This window comes from Pygoscelis adeliae, unplaced genomic scaffold (genome assembly GCF_000699105.1).
Source record: "Pygoscelis adeliae isolate BGI_AS28 unplaced genomic scaffold, ASM69910v1 Scaffold54, whole genome shotgun sequence".
Lineage (NCBI taxonomy): Eukaryota > Metazoa > Chordata > Aves > Sphenisciformes > Spheniscidae > Pygoscelis > Pygoscelis adeliae.
Window position 1 is genome coordinate 5,573,529 of NW_008824982.1, and position 17,532 is coordinate 5,591,060.

At 36.1% G+C, this 17,532-nt stretch overlaps 1 protein-coding gene across 1 annotated transcript in view; it reads left to right on the forward strand.

Annotated features, from left to right (window-relative positions):
- GOPC (golgi-associated PDZ and coiled-coil motif containing) overlaps positions 1-16,113 on the forward strand; it is a 23,388-nt gene extending 7,275 nt beyond the window's left edge. The window contains exons 2-9 of the mRNA XM_009325689.1: positions 1,529-1,693; positions 4,243-4,266; positions 7,894-8,069; positions 8,355-8,520; positions 9,812-9,907; positions 10,698-10,862; positions 11,547-11,727; positions 12,247-16,113. Of these exons, the coding sequence (XP_009323964.1) occupies positions 1,529-1,693; positions 4,243-4,266; positions 7,894-8,069; positions 8,355-8,520; positions 9,812-9,907; positions 10,698-10,862; positions 11,547-11,727; positions 12,247-12,365 (1,092 nt within the window). The 3' untranslated portion in view covers positions 12,366-16,113. The remainder of the gene's footprint in view (positions 1-1,528; positions 1,694-4,242; positions 4,267-7,893; positions 8,070-8,354; positions 8,521-9,811; positions 9,908-10,697; positions 10,863-11,546; positions 11,728-12,246) is intronic.
- The last annotated feature ends 1,419 nt before the right edge of the window (positions 16,114-17,532 follow it).

The following is a 17,532-nucleotide window of genomic DNA, read 5'->3' on the forward strand; positions in this document are numbered from 1 at the left end:
AGTCACCATCCCTGGAAGTATTTAAAAGACGGGTAGATGAGGCGCTTAGGGCCATGGTTTAGTGGGCATGGTGGTGTTGGGTTGATGGTTGGACTCGATGATCTTAGAGGTCTTTTCCAACCTTATTGATTCTATGATTCTATGAAATCAGCAGAGCTCATGGGCAGGGCATCTCCCACCCTCTGGTCCCAGAGTTGTGGGGTAAGGGGGCATAGCTGGGGGCAGGAAGGGAGATCATTCTTCTTGGCAGCAGCAAGCTGGAGATTGGCTTGACCCATCTCATCAACTTGCACTCTAATCTAGGTGCTCTGAATCACCTCTGGAAGAGCCTGCTTATGTCTGATAATTATGCTGGAAGCTTAAGGAGGCTGTCCATCTAAATTACATACCTAAAGTTAGACCCAGTAAGTACTCCCCACTGATAGTCAAATCCTTCCTGCTTTTTTTTTTTTTTTTTAACTGATACAGACCTTTTAAAGCAGTGATTTATGTAGTTGAATGGGGTGATTGTTGGCTTGCAATTTGATAGTCAGTGCAAATTTGAACATTGGTATAATGTTATTAAATTATCTAAAATATCCTCTTTAATATCAGAGATTTTTGTTGAAGAATCAGTGGCTTTTCTGTTCTGCTTTTTAGTTCCAAATTTTTGGAAGCAAAAATATAATCTGGGAATTTACCTAAAAATATTAAGCATGATTAAAATTCCCCTCCCCGAGATAATTTTCTGTGGTTTTTTGGGCAAATAGTAGCTTTAAAGCTTATATAAAATTTTTAATGTATATGTTTCTATATAAAATGTTTATCTTATAAAATGCTACTTGAACTTCAGGATAACAAGTAACCTGGTAAACATGTTAGAACTTGTTCTTTTATTCCAGATATACATACTACATGTAAACTATATTTAAAATGTTTCAAATCTACTTTTTTAAGAGTTAATAACTATTCCTGGTTTTCTGCAAATGCATTTTAAGGGCACATTAATTCATGGCTTCTGGTTTGCCGACCTCATTTACTATTTCAGTTAAGCTGTTGATAACAGACCAATTGTAAATTGGGTTATTTGATTTCAGCATTGCATTAATAATTGTCATTTTACTTTGATCAATTTTTTTTTATAAGATTTAATAATTTTAAAGTTTTAAATTGTGTTTACATTGCTGTGGTTGTAATGGCAATGTCCTATCCAGGTTTAATGCCATTGCCCTGTTTTGCAGTGGACATCAGCATCACACGCCATTGTCTGCGTGAGGAAAAACCCAGCTACTGTTACTTTCAGCAGTATGGTTGTTTATGCTGGGTCTGTGGATGAATGAATTTTTGGTGGCAGCTGGGGAGTAGAAAAGCCTGCAACTTAAGCACAAGTGCTTAAGTTGGGCTACAGAGGAACTTGTGACAGCATGTACTCTTATCTGTATTACATCGTGTATAGCATATATGTACCAGCAAATGATGTATCTGTATCAGTTCTGATGACCCCATTTAATCATTGCTCTAATTACTATGATGGATTATATCTTCACAGGCACAGTTAGTTGATCTGAAGTCTGAACTGACAGAAACGCAGGCAGAGAAAGCGGTATTGGAAAAGGAAGTGCATGATCAGCTTTTGCAACTCCATGCTGTTCAACTTCAGCTACATGCCAAAACTGGTCAGAGTGTTGATTCTGGGGCTATTAAGGCAAAACTGGTGAGTATGGTGGCTTGAATGGAGGATTATATTATACTTTTCCTTTTCTTGGCTGAAGTTCTTTGGAAGGTGCAAATAAGCTGGCTACAAATTTTCACTTTAAAAATGTTAGAGAGAGTTAACTTTTTGTTTTTTAAATAACGTTTGTGGTTGGTTATTAGCAACCATTAAAAATAACATAACATCAGAATAATGAATAAGAATTTAAGAAGTTGTTTTTACATAAACCGTTTTTTAGTGGTTTCTTAAAGTAGAATAAGAAAATATTTTGGTGGTTTATAAAGCTCTTCTGGAGACAGAAGTTGCAAAAGACAATAGCTTCCAATATACAAATACAACCAAATCTTCAAGTATCTTAAAAAAGCCTAAAGTGAGGTAAGTCTATTGTTTTTATTGTAGTTATACTCTGATAAGAGTAAGAATGGGATTGTTTTGCCATACAGAGAGAGTAGATGGCATCACAGTCCTCTCTCTGTCATTCTTTCTCTTTAAGAATGCTGCAGATGCATCTATGGTGCTAGCCATTGCTACGTGCAGCAGACTATCATAAAAGAACTCGGTAAACCACTGATAATTTTGTATGATATGTTTTTTAGAAACTTAGACCTTTACAAAGCCCACCAAAAGTTAACAACAATTAATCTGTGCAATTAGCTGGCATCGACTGATAACCAGAGTGTAGTCTGCCTTGTTACTAGCCACAGCACAGATTCAGGCTCTAATACTGAGACTTTGAAAATTAGGAAAGTAAAGAAATGTTGTAGAGATTGTGGTTTCTAAATGTTGGCATAAATCAAAGTCTAGCACTCTGGCTGTTTTTAAAATTGCTTCACGGGTTGGTTGTGAGGACCTAGTCCCAACATATGTGGAACGTTAGTCTCCTCTGCTATATTGTCCTGTTAATTAATGTATAATAAAACATAGTAACAGGCTATAAGGCTTAAAGGCTCTCTGGGCTAATCACCGAATAACAGTAGTAACCTAAATTCTTCCTCTTTCAGATCCAAAAGCTGTAATTGAATTAGAGCTATGTTCCTAGGTCTACATACTTGCATATTCAGTATAAGAGTAACATTTTCTGGATCGTCTGCACATAATTTATTCTGTATTGAATTATAGCTTAAGCATGATTAAGTTTCTTCAGAGCTGTTAATAATTTTTATGGCCTGTAAATAAGCATTAGTTAAATATCACCAGCATTTTGTAAGTGTTAGGCTGCAGGTTTACATGTAGCAAATTTTTTAAGCCGACACATCACTGTGAGTGATTTCAGTCCCTAAATTTTATTTGTGAGGCTTAACTTCTGAGTGACATAGAGAGTAATGCTTTTAAACTTTTTGTTTCTCCTTACCTTGTTATAAACAATTTCTAAAGATATATTAAATCTCCATGCTATTGACAGCAGTCTTCTTCCCACAGGTAACAATAAATACATTTTACTTGCATTGTTTCAGATTTTATCTCTGTTGAAATTGAACTTATTAACAGCCTAGACTGATACTCTCTTCTCAATTCCAGTTAGTTCCTCCTTTTTTATAAACATCAGGGCTAATCTTTTGAGTTTGCTTTACTTTGCCTTTAGGGATTTCATAGTTCTAATGGAGAGGAACTCACTTTTAACCTGTTCTAGACACAGAAAGCTATAAAGGTCTGGGCAGCTAGAACAAGCAAAACTGAAGCTGCTTAAATGACAAAAAAATGGCAAGTCTGAGTTTTAGGTAAATAAAAAACTGTGGTGCTGACCTTCTGGCAGTCAGAAAGCCTCTGAGGGAAAAGAGGGACTGTGTCAACAGAATATGCGATGGGGAAATTAAGTTCTGTACTAGTTAACTTCCTGCTTTCTTTGTTAATGACAACCACTCTTCTTTTGTATGTAGACTCAGCATAAATGTATACCCTGCAAACTGTAAAATTGTACGTAGTGCTGAACTAAGACATTTTTAAATGTTTCAGATTGCTAAGCAATTGATAACATCATGTAGTTTAGGCTGAATCCCTCTTTAGGAGTGGTGTATCTGCTTAGTCCAGGCATAATAACTCTTTCTTTGTAAGAGTATGAAGTTGCCTAGCGGAATTTTTTTTCTTGAGTTTTGCAGTTGATATATCTTTCTTGCTACGTCTCCCTGTCCTTTACGTCCCTCTTGTAATACATATTTTGTTATTCTTCCTGAAAGGAAAAAAATCTGTTATCTGTATAAGAGATGTTATATTACAGAATATATTTTCTGTGATACTTTCAAAACTGCTTTCATGCATTTCACATTATCTTGCTATTCTTTAGAGATTCTTGGTATTTTAGGAGAAAGTGTTGTTTTCAATACTAGAAAAAGGTTAAAATATTTCATAAGATTTTTAAAAACTTTCACTGCAAAATACCAGAATTGCTGCTAAGTACAGTTATAGCAATATGCTTGTTCTTTAAAGCTTCTAATGAAATATACAATCTGCTGGTAAATTTCTTTTGGAATAAGTAATTTATGTTGTTGCATTTTCTTGAAGTTCCTATTGCCTGTTTCTCTAATTATGGAACTCTTTTCTTCTGTCTTAAGTCTGTCCTTTCTGTGGATGAAATGGTAAGTATGCTGATTGCCTTTTTTAATGTTTAAGCAGTGCTTTTGTTTTGCGCAACAACTTCTATATGTTGGCCTCAGAAACTGGCAAAACAGATCTGGCTTTTTCCTTCTTCCTGTCTGTTGGCAAGATGCTGTGTGAAGAATTTTCTTTGCATATTAGTTTTCCTTTTCTAGTTTTGGTGCCCTCTTTCCTAAGTCTGTGTGTGTTTTATTTGTTATTGTTACAGCTAATTTGGGGTGAATCCTGACAACTTGACATTCTGAAAGATTGTTCTGGCAATATCTCAAAAATTTTGAAGGTGTTACACAATTTCTAAAGCATAAACACTGTACACATCTATCAGTGTAATATTAAGTATTTTATATACTGTATTTTTAAAAAAAATCCTGTCAAATTTTCCTTGTTTTCCCTTTTCTCAGTTCTTTTTATGGGCATGATTTAATATGATTTACTGTCTTGTGTAACAGCCCAAAGCATATAAACTCAATAATACATAGATAAGAAGAAAAAGTGATGCAAAGTTAACTTTTATTTTTCGGTCTTTCACGGTGGTAGACTTGAAAGGTTTTTAAACAGCTTTTCCACTTTTATTATGTTATATGCCTCATTATCATTGCCCCGTATCTGCTCTTTGAAAAGCCACAAGATAGCTGGTATCTGTAAGCTTTGATCTTCAACATTGCAGTTGCATTTTTGGTTTGGTGGTTTTTTTATATTGCCAACAGAAAATATAGGGGTTTTTTCTGTTTTGCAGAACTTATGCAATACTATGAACACCAGAAAGCATGACATGATTCTGTAACTTCCTCAATTTTTTTTAAAGATTTTTGGAGACTTATCACATCTCATGACAGTCGATCAAAAAAAGACATGTTCTTTCAGTATATTTCAGATATTCTGTATTGCAAACCTTTGAGTTTTCTTCGTGGTGATCAATTTGAGACAGTCCAGAGTAGCATTAAGAATGGCTTCTGGGTGTATTTTTCCACCTCAGTCATAGAGTAATAGTCATAGTAATGGTGAAAATAGGAAAAAAACAATTCTATGGGATTACATTGTTCCTCATATTTTAGGTATAACATTTAAAATGCGTGACTAAGAGTGATTCCAGTTAGAAATACAATATTTGACTTTCTGTTTAAATTTAATTTAAACGATGAATCAAATTCAGAGAAAATAAATGGAAAATTTCAGTCTTGATGAGAGTTTTTAAGCTGGCTACTTCGTATAAATACATGGAATTTGCTAGGGTAAGCAAATATCTTGCATCACTTTAGCAATTCACTTTACTGGGGGAGGTTGGAATTCTTCTCCCAAGGTGAGGGAGGAAGGAATACATCAAGGAACTCATACATCTCTAAAGCTTTTTTCTGAATAGAAAACAGGACTGGTACATTCTAACAAATTATTGGCAGAGATATTACGAATTTCTAGTTTATGACTTTTTATTCAGTAAATAAATCATAAAAACATCCAATGAGGAAGAAAAGGGAGGTTTGGGTGTGACTAATGTACCGTCATATTTCTGTCAAATTCTAGTGTTTGTTTTTTTATATTTGTCAAATAAAAGATGTTCTAAAAGTGAGTACATACACAAACAGGGGGCCTATACTATTTAGAGCAATATTGGCAGTACGTAGGTAGCTAACATAGGTGTTACAGGAACACTGTACCTGTATACGGACTCTCCAGCTACCGTTAAAACGAGTGTTATGTCTGAACTGTGACCCTTCTTACAGCTAAAGTGTGTGGCAGAGGCCATGCAGCGTGTTGGCACTGTTGAATTCTTGCGATTGCCCTTTGGCTACTGGGAGTAGATGTGAATTAAAATAGCCCAAAACCATCATAATAATAGAGAGAATTGGTATAATTTTAGAAACTCTTATTCTTCAAATAAGAAGATTAGTCACAAAATTCTTGGCTTAGGAGTGATCCTGTAGTTCAGAAAGAGATTTGTTGAAGAGTCATCTCACAAGATAGCCCCCAACTCAAAGGCCGGAGACCAGAAGAAGCTTTGTGTGACAGGTTTTCTAACATGCATGTGGAGTCAAACCTGGTCTGATACTGGGTCAATATGGGAATTACAGGAAGCGAAATGCCAGCAATTTCAAGCAATCATTGTGCCACTCCTCCTCAGCAGTGTGCTAGGCAATTCGCAGCCAATATGTATATACCTGTAACGTACTCCATTCATTTAACCTGATACAAATACTTAACAGATGAGGGAGGTAGTAGAGTCCATCAAGTTCAGAGTTGTCTTTCTGGCAAATAGCTAAAAATGCCTACATATACCTCTCTTTGGAAGGACCAACCTTACTTAATATCTCAAATGTGGTAGTATCAGCCATATTCACGGTTTTATATCCAGGCTTTTGGAATAGTGAGTAAGCATATTCACAATTTGATACGAGATTTGTCTTGCCAGTTCTGTAAAATTTTGTTTCTGTCCTATCGCTTCTTTAGTAGCACCTCCTGGTTTTATTTGTTTAATAATGTAATTAGTACAAGTACAAAGAACACTTCTAAGGTGCTCTAAATGTCTTCAAAAACGTGTTATGGTGAACTTAGTTTTTATTGCTATTTCAGTTGACAGACATTTTTAAAAGGGACAGTAATAGTTCCTGTGTCTCTACTGTTTTCTTGTTTGCGGTGGGTTTTTTCCCCCACTTTGTAGAAGAGATATACAAAAAGATATCAAATATACAAGTAATGAAATGTTCTCTTCTTAAAGTAGATTTTGTAGAATAGCAATCTGAGTTGAGCATAGTAATTCCTTTGACTCCAGGTACCCAGGACTCTGGGTATTAAAAAATGACTGTGCCTTTTCTGTACATTTGAGATGGACCATTATGGAAGTAATTTGTATTTCCATAATTCCTTTTTCATGGGGGGGAAAGGGGGAAGGGAAGGTACATTTCTCAGAGTGGTTTTAGTTTGGGTTTTGTTTTTTTTTTAACAACGCTATTTTGCACTAACTTCTCTTTTAAGTTTTGTCAGGGCAGGCATCTTCATGTGTTGAATCTCTGGCTTTATTTTTGTGGTCTTCAGAGTCTGATTTGGAAATGCCCTTGGCTGGACATTTCTTGGTTGTTTGCATGAAAATAATTGTCATTTTAAGGATATACAGACTTAAAGAACATTCTCCTTGGCATCTGGTCATATTAGGAATTGTATTAAAATAGTTAAAGTATATTATCAAATTGAAATATTTTATTGATTTTCATTTTTAAAATAATCTTCTCTCTCATTGTATGAATCCTCCATTTGAACACAGGAAAAAGTAAGGATGATGTTTAGGCTACTTAAATTTTGTCACCTGTGGGTGACAGGGAGCACTGTTGCTAGTTTCAGTCCTTGGACTTTGAACAAGTATATGCATTGTGTGCTAAGGAGTTGTAAGCTGGATAAAAATCATGTCAGGAGCACAGAGTTGAATGCAAGGCCTCCTTTCCCCAGAGGGGAGTATGCAAACCACTAGCTGCAGCGCCAGAGTCCCTGCTTTCTTTTTTTCCTGCATATGCATGTCCTGTACACAGGAGAGTTACTTCACATTGTGTGTGCAGAAACAGTAAGTGCTCTTTCATATTAACTTTGATGAAAGCTTTCAACTTTTTTTTTTTTTTAAGGAGAGAGAACTTGAAGCTAACAAGAAAGAAAAAGTGAAAGAAGCTCAGCTGGAAGCTGAGGTGAAGTTGCTGAGGAAGGAAAATGAAGCTCTTCGTCGACATATAGCTGTACTTCAGGCTGAGGTTTATGGAGCAAGATTGGCAGCCAAGTATTTAGATAAGGAGCTAGCTGGAAGGTATGTAAAGTCAATCCGTGTCCCTTAGTAAGAGATGTTTGTTGTTGTTGTCTTCTTCCTTTGGGTCCCCAGAGGCAGCTCTAAAGTTAAGACTAAGTAGGAAAAGTCTCACATTTGCAGTTAATTGAACAAAAGGAAGAAATAAAAAATCCCTCCAGTTATTGCACTTGCACTAGTTGTTGCGTGACTGTGTGCTGTAGCCAGATGAAGTGTATGAGTTGTACAGTGCATTGATTTTTCAGTTGTAACATAACATGTTGTTTCACTTTCTTTGTCATTATGTAGGGTCCAGCAGATTCAGTTACTGGGCCGAGATATGAAGGGACCTGCTCATGACAAGCTCTGGAATCAGCTTGAAGCAGAAATACACCTTCACCGTCACAAAACCGTTATTAGAGCTTGTCGAGGTCGGAATGATCTAAAACGACCAATGCAAGTACCACCAGGACATGTAAGTTGAAAGAATGAGCCATTCCTCCATAATTTCCAGCATTTGTGGAAAATAGATACGAGTTATTTCTTCATTTTTGTGATTGTTTTCAGTTCGATATTGTGTTCTTTCAAATGTATATATTTCAATAATATGTATATATGTAAATGTATATATTTCAAAATATATAATTCTTGGGTATGCTGCAGGACAGTTCCATGCTGAATAGCATGTCCCCATAAAATGACCATGAAAGATGATACAATTCCTTTGACTTACCTAGGAACCCTCAGTCCTTTTAGAAGACTGAGCCTCTGCTATGTGTGTGTATAAAAATGAATTTAACAGCATAATTTTGTTACCTAGGTTTCAAAATGTGGAGCTAACTTATTTACAAAAAACAAGAAGAATAACATTTTTAGGATTAGATTGAACTGAAATTAATTTTTGAAAATTTTTTAAAGGCCAGATAAACTGACACTCTGTGAAATAATTGTGGGGTTTTTTTTCCTCCAAAAGGTACTTTTTAAATTAAAACCTTTAAAAGGCATTTTACTGTGGGTAGCCTTGGTAGAACTCACCCAGCTTGGCACATGACCTGTTAATCACCCCAGTGTTCAGTGCATAAACCCAAACGTTTTCAGGGAAGTGCTTTACTTTGATCTGTTCTAAATACCTTAGTTGGTCGGGTGGGTCTTACTGTTTATGTTGCTAATTGCGTGTAAAATATTGGTGGACAAATATGTGTATGTGTTATTTTAAGGGTATTCATAATGGCAACAGTGGCTTAACAAAAGCGAAATAAAAACCTTGATTTATTTAGTCTCTCTTCTAGTTTTGAGTTGAATGGCTTTTGGTGTGGTTTGTTTTTATTACAATAAAAATAAAGTTGAGCAAGCAACCTCTTCCTTGAAACTGTATTACATCATCTTCTATCATTTGATTAGTTTTAAATTGCAGTTTACATCTCATAACTTTTCAGCAGTGATCAGCATTCCTTCATGTAGTCCCTTATATTTTTAATATGTGGCTGATTTCCTTCTTTTGAAGTTAAGTTCTGTGTCGTGCATCACTCAGCACTGAAACATTTGAAATAATTATTCTCTTCAGGAGTGCATAGTGAGGAGTCTTTTCTGATTTCATACCCTGTCTGTATAGGGGCACTGTAAGTTTGTCCTGCCTGGAGCTAGTCTTAAAATTCTGTTGCTGGTATACTGCCTGTATACGATTGAAAAAAACCAAAATGCAGAAATGCATCACTTTCTGGTTCACACATTTGTATTTATGCTATGTTTGTTTTTTATCAAACTAGGATCCTGATGCCTTAAAGAAGAGTCAAGGTGTTGGTCCAATCAGAAAAGTTTTGCTAGTTAAAGAAGACCATGAAGGACTAGGAATTTCAATCACAGTAAATACTTGCATTTATTTTCCATGACACAGAATAAGCAATTTAAATTTGTATTTGTACTTCTGTAAAATATGCACATCAGTGAATGTATTGTTAGAATGTACGAAAAAAAGCATACGCAAATCCATAGGTATGGCCATAGAACTTGAAGGCTCACGTTGATAGATTAGGAAATAGATAACTGCTACTTTATGTAAAACTTATGATTTCAACTTACATTTAGGGTATAGGTACTTTAGCAGATTAGCCAGTGGTGAATTTTAGGTGTGGTAAGTCTGTAGAAGAACAGAAACAATCTTGAGAACTAACTTCCAAAGCTTAGCTGTTGTGATTGTAACTTTTTTTTGAAGTATCGGTATTGGCACGTGACACCTAATAAAAGCTGTATTAACTTTTTACAACAAATTTTGAAAATTCTGACTATTGTACTTTTATTCTAAATACGAATATCGTTTCTTCCAAGTCAATGTAGTGCCTGATATGCTTTTTTAATGAAGTTTTGACGTTGTCTCATCAGCTTGTATATGATTTTATACTTTTATTATTATTCAGAATTGTCTCCTTTGACTCTTTGAGTATATATTTGAGATTTGTCCCTTTTGTGTGGAGAAGAATTAAGGGAAGCATCTCACGCATTCTTCTTAAGCATTCTTTTTGTCTGAAGCATGCTTTCTAATTTTCTATAATAAAAGTTGAAATAAGCACTTAGAGAGCAACTACCAGAATGTTGATTTTATGCTAATGGATATCTCAGTTAATTAAAATCTACTTTTTTTGTTGTTTTTTATAGGGTGGGAAGGAGCATGGTGTTCCAATACTGATCTCTGAAATCCATCCTGGACAACCTGCTGATCGATGTGGAGGACTGCATGTTGGTGATGCTATTCTGGCAGTAAATGGAGTTAATCTGAGAGATGCAAAACATAAAGAAGCTGTAACTATTCTTTCCCAACAGGTCAGTTGGGACCTGTTATCCATAGGCACATTTAGGTGCTTCCTGTGTTCTGCCTACTGAATTACCTTGAATTTTAATGTTTTCTGTTAAGCACAGTGTTACGCTAAGCTGCAGTGATACCTGAAGCTGTATCACCTTACACTTAATCCTCTTACGTCGTGCAATTTAAGGAGAAAAATGCTGGGTCAGTAATGGTTCAGTTAAATCCATGTATTGTCTAATGATTCTAGAGTAAGGCTGGTGGAAATCAGCTTGTTGCATTGCCCCACAGAAATAATTATTTAGTGACATATCTTTTATTCTTTTATGACTGGACAGCTCCAGCCAAACAATGTTTCTCATATGCTTTGTGTTCTAGAATCTTCTTCCTGCCTTGCTTCCCATTTTCAGACAGTTAACAGGTGCACTTAATTTATCAGAAAACTTACTCATTAGAAGTCACTGTTTGAAATGTATTGGCACATAACTAAGAAATTCAGGTAACTTTGGTAAATCTTAGCTATAGAGCTGTACTTCTTTAGTCAGTAAAAACTTAATTCAGATACATATCCAAAATACTCAACACAACTGTAAATGTCTTCACAACAGTAAAATGTATTTGTTTTAGTAACCTAGCTCATCTCGGTAATCCTATTACATAGCTGCGCAGTAGTAAGTAAATTTGTAATTTTCCTTGCATTTTAGAGAGGCGAGATTGAATTTGAAGTAGTGTATGTTGCTCCAGAAGTTGATTCGGATGATGAAAATGTAGAATATGAGGACGAGAGTGGACACCGTTATCGTTTATATCTTGATGAATTGGAAGAAGGTGCAAACTCAAGTTCTAATAGAAAAGATGCAAATGTGGATGTCAAACCCTCACAAGGTAAACCTTCTAAAATGTGTTACATGCAGTTTAATTCTGAAGTCTCAATATGCAAAGCAATTTCTGGAAAACACTGTTCTTATATTCATTGTAAAATTAATCTACTGTTAATTCAATTAACCTACTAGTAGGCTGTCAGCTCTTTTGGTTGGTCCCTCACTTGTTGGCCTGGTTTACTTTGATACCACTGAATTAATTTGTGGGGGTTTTTTTTGTGATCGCCTTTTCCCAAAGGTTGAAATTCAAATTTATTCTTATCTTTTCCTGACTCTGGTCTAGGAGTAGTTAATTCCCTTTAACACTTTATGTTGTTGGCTTCTTCAGATATATTTTTTTTAGATCAGAGAGATATAGAAACAGTTCTTGTTTTCCTGTCATCCTATGTTCTGCTAAAAGCCTATTAGCTCTTATTTTAGTAGTCATTTCAGCACACTTTCCAGTTTCTGAAATAAGGCTCACTGATCTGTCCTTCCCGAGATTACTTCTCTTCCTTAAATAAAATTTCTTTTTAACTTGCAGTGTTTGGTAAGAAACCAAGTATTGATGGACATGAAAATGGAGACCTGGGGAACTCAGTTGAAGCTCCGTTAGAAGACACTGCACCCAAATTAGCCCGTTCTGCTGAGTCTTTATCCTAAAAACAGAGAAACAAAAAATCAGCTGGACAGATCCCATCTTTGGGAACAATTGATAATCAATATTGACTGCTCCAAGTTGCATATACTAGTGTAGGTTGTAAAAGGATGATTAAATGTCAAAGGGAACTGTATTACTGTTGCCTGGAAAAAAGGCGGTTACCTCAGGGCTTCATTGTGAGCAATTCTAAATGTGGAAAACTGTCTTTTGCGTGACACATAGTAGTTATCTAACACGTGGCATGTGAAATGAATTTTCTTTTAATAATAAACACCAAAGCATGGGATTTCTAAAAAGGATAACCTCAATACGTTCAACTTCTAATCTCATCGATGTCCCCGAGGAAGTAGAATAAGATGTGGCCAGCTTCATTTTGACCCTTTGATGTTTTAAAGGGACAACTGATGTTCGGTTTGGTGTGAAACAAGCTGTAACTCTAAAAGGATGGGGGGGCAATTGTACCATTGCATCCATGAGTTTTGTACTTAGGATTTTTGAACTGTAACTTTTAAAAGAAAGCTTTTGGTTTTTTTCCTCAGAATAGTAAAAACCAGAGCTTTTATTTGAGCAAAGACCATCAAAACCCAAATAGGACAGTGGTACTTGCTAATCGTGATCCTTCAGCCCATGATCATTTTATGAGTGAGATTTTTGGCATTGCTGTTTTAATGACTTCACTGCCAATTGCTCCATTTGAAACTTGCTTCAAAAGTATTTAAACAAAGTATTATGGGGTTTTAAAAGCAAAATTAGTTTTAAAAATACTCACAATTATGTGGGCCCTTTGGTATTTTTTTTTTCTGAGCATCATCAATTTAGCGTTCATTCTTGAATGGCTATGGTTACTGCTAATGCAGAGTGGTTTGAGTTGGTCATCATTAGCTTGACCTTATGAAATGCTGAGTGCTTTTGATGGGTACTGAACATACTCATTTCACATTAAAATAATCTTTAAAGAAGTGAAAGTTGAGTGCACAGTACTTTACAGGAGGTGCTCAGAATCATACGGTGACTGGCCCTATCTGTGTTATGGCAGTCGTATTAACCTATATTTGTCTTACTGTTGAAACAAAATGTTACTCCTTTTGTAAGAGCAGCGTATCTTAAAACAGCTTTTAATTGGTGTACATCTAAAAGCCCACGGCATGGCTACAAAAGGGAATGTTGAGGATGGTTTCTTGGCCAGTTTCTCATACTCCATTTGTAGATCTTTTGGTGAAGTGCAGCACTCTCCACATGCAAGCTCTGCATTGTAATCGCATTTATTATTTGAGCATGCAATGCCGGCTTTCCTGTTCACTGCTCTGCAGGCTGTTGAACTGTAATGTGAAAAGATAAGATTTTGTACATTGAGAGAGGAACTAATGTGAAAAGACATCTTTGCAAGTGTTCCTGTGTAGGATGTACATACATCAGAAAAAACCTCAAAGGCCTTTAGAGTAACATCAACTATGTTCTAAATTGTGATGTAGAACACAGTTACTTGTCTCTTCCTAGGAGCACTATATATATGTTTATAGAAGAAGCCTAAAAATGTATATACTTTATTCAAAGATTTTGCTATTTATAAATCCCTTAACTTTGCGATTTACATGATCGTTTTGTGTGTGCGTGCGTGCGCGCATGAGATCCACGTACTCGGTGGAAGAACATCATTTGGTTCATTTTTTTATAATAGTCCTTGTCATACCGCATTCTGTTGAAGGTTTTTAAAATAGTTAAAGCTGTACAGTTTTCACCAAACGGAAACTAGTATTTAAAAATAAAGCTGTGTGAAGAAGAAACAGGGCCCCAGGCACGTTTCTTTTTCTGAAGCTTCAGAAACTTGAGGATACATTGGCTATGTGTTAGCAGATAAATCCACTGCCATAACTTTGCATTCAGATTTGTGTTTTTCCCACAGTTACTCAAGCAGAGTGCACTCTGAAACTGTCTGTGGCCTGGACGCTCAATGTCCTCTCTGTCAGAGAGGATAGTTGAAAGCCAAGTAATGGTCGTCTTGTCTTTGAAAATCACCGCTGTATGAAATCTTGCTGCAGCTGTAAGAAATGAGGCTCGTCCAACTAGTCTAGTAACTTTTAAAAAAGGGATTAAATTTGCTTGTACAGTTTCCTTTTATTTGAGGGAAAGGTGAAATTTTTAATTTATTCGTTCTTCCTTGCTTCTTGGCACATCTTATTTTCCACTTAATGCTTTTGATCAGTTTTAGCCTAAAGTGGGAGAATGTTTCTAGAGTTATTTTCCTAACGTTCCTTGTCCACCAGTTTCTCATGATGCTACGCTCTTTTCTTCATCTTCTGGAAGTTGCTGGACCCTTTCTCTGGTCTCACCTTGCCTATTTTTAACACATATACGAGATCAACAGAAGGAACAATTGCTGAGGAAAATGACTAGTAGTAGACAAATCAGGTAGCAGTAAACTATCACCAGATTTCCTTCCCTGCAGTTTTTATAATCTTTGTTTAGAAAGCCCTGAATGGGAGGATTTTGTTCAGACACTAGGGTCTGTCTCCATGTACTCCATACTTCCTACCAGCTGATTTAACATACTGGTTTATTGTAGTCATACTGAGATGCTTAGAGATTAATATTTAAACTGAGAAAAGTTTTGCAAGTTGGGATTTCCAGATTCAATAGACAAATGTGTATTCTCCCCTTTGTCAGTAACTGGAAGACTCGGTCCTGCTGATTCCCAGAGGTTGAATGAATTAGACTTGGAAGAATTTCCAAGGAAGGTCACTGTTCAGACTTCATTTTTATTTTTTAAAGTGTAAAACGGTTTACTTGTGTGTGTATATATATTTTTACTTAAAAAAATTCTACAGAGAATTTTGCGATTTTTTTGAATAGATAATTCCTTGCCTATTAAAAAAAATCTGCAGTGAGACAATTGTATTTTAAGCTAAAGGTGGACAGTGTTTGTTGGTGTCTGGGACCAATGTTAATTAAGAGCATGTAAGTTAAGGAAAGTGCTTTCTGGCAATAAATTTAACTCTGATCAAAGGCTGTATGTAGTATTTCCTTTGTAGAAGTGTATTCTTGGCAGTGAAGAGGGTTTGTATCCGTCACAATATATGTTAATCCACAGTTGTATCAAACAAAATTCGGGTATTTATTGTATCTGTCCAAACATTATTACATCATGGATTAATCTCATTTCTGTAGCAGATAGAACATTTTGCAAAAATGTACACATCTAGTTAAGCTGAATATAATATATTTTTATTAGCCTGTAAATAAATATACTCTTCTGCATTGCAGTGACTTCTCCACCTAATTCAGACTGGTATTTAATTTTCTTCTGTTTCTATATATAAAATACACACACCTAACCCTCTGTGTGATCTTTTTCTGTTAAGCATATAGTCCACACCCAGCCAAAAACTACGTAACATGAAGCTTGACATTAATCTAGTCTTGGCCAGCAACGGTTAATAGCCAAGTACGTTTTTAAAAAGGTAGAGTTATAGGACACATCTCAAATGTCATTACTTGAGATGCATTTTCTGCTAAATGTTTTTCAATAAAAGAAAAAAGGAAATATTTGCAGTGTCTGACTGTATAATAATACCATAAATATTCTGAAGCCTTTAGCTAAGAAGAGCTATAAAGACTCAACCCTGTCAAAGGATTAAGTCATTTGGGTAAAATCGTGGAAACCGCTGGTTTTCTTTTTTCTGTCTTTGTTTGTTTGTTTGTCCTCCATGTGTTAGGAATCATAGGTATATTCTGATTTTTCCACTAAAGTTACAAAATACTTATCTTTAAGATATAATTTTTAGTCCTGCTATTAAAGTATTTTTGTTCAGATTAAGTCTCTGTTTTGTGTTTTAAATTATATTTTTTTTTAAAAATCGTGTCTCACCTATACTTGAGTGGTTGTCTTGCCCTAACGCATCAAGTTCACCTGGATGAACAGAGAGCTCAAATGAAAGGTAATGGTATGGTAACTCTGGTAGTATAATTATGGTAGTACTTAAGGATTTATTGAGAATATGTAAGTAGAGAGTAGAAGACTGTGAGGGTAGGAACTGTCTCGATAGACAAGGCTGAGTCACGTTGGATGAAAAGAGGTATAATGCACAATTGGTGAGGGCTAGAACTGCAAGTATTTTTTAGCTCTATAAAATTTTTAGGAGGGTTTAGTTACGGGTGACTTCAACAGATGGAAGGAAGAGGGAAAGGAGAGAAAACTTACACTTGGCTGAGCTGTCATAAAACAAGCAGAGGATTAGAGGCAGCTATGAATGAAGATGGAAACGGCTGGGAAGAGGAGGAAAAAAAAAAATCTGTCAAAAATTCTTTATGTCAGCTGGGGTCAAGGAAGATCATTCAAAATTTCTTTGTGTCCCAGTGCCTGACTGGAGGACCTCAGAGGCTGCTCCCAGTGACCACGGTCACCGAATAGTCCTCTGCATTTTTTTCCAGACATGACAGAAGAGAAGAGAAACGCGTCCTGACTCAGGATATGTGTAAGGAGTCCATTTCTGCTGGTTAAAACCTCAGCTCAACGACCTGAAAAGAAAATTACCTAAAATATTTCAAGCTTGCCTTTTGTCCAGAGTGTTTCTTTTCCAATATGATGTGATTTCCAATTCTTCAGAAACTGTGGAAGTTTCACAGTTGGAGGGGAACCCAGGTGCTGAGAAACGGCAAACGTGCTGGCTTTGAAAGAAAAATACTCAACTTCCTTGGTTTTTCTTTTCTCAACAAGGCAGTTGTTGCTTCCTATGCTTCGGAGTAGCCTTGCCTTATCTGTGTTTGCCTGGTTTACCCCTGCCACAGAGGTACTTCGGTATCTGCTCCTGATGCCCACGCCTGTGGCAACAAACAGGGCTTGTAGGCCAAACGGCTGAATACGGCCAAGCAGTATTTTTCAAGGGTTTTCCCTTTTTAAGAGAAAATTGAAGTCACTTGGGTAAAATTTCCACACACTTTACAAGTGTTTAATTCAATCAGCTGTCAAAAATACTTGGTGTCTCTTTGTCAGCCTTCTGCTTAGTGTGCTGAGACTCGTTTCTCCCAGCGGTACCGAGGGGAAGCATTGGAGCTGCCAGTGTTTTGAAGGCTCTGCAGGAGGATGCTCTTCCAGTTCCCCGTAAGAGGTGTGTTACAAGTGCATGATCCCTAAAAAAGAATCCAGGAAAACTGGTTAAAATTGTGCTGTTT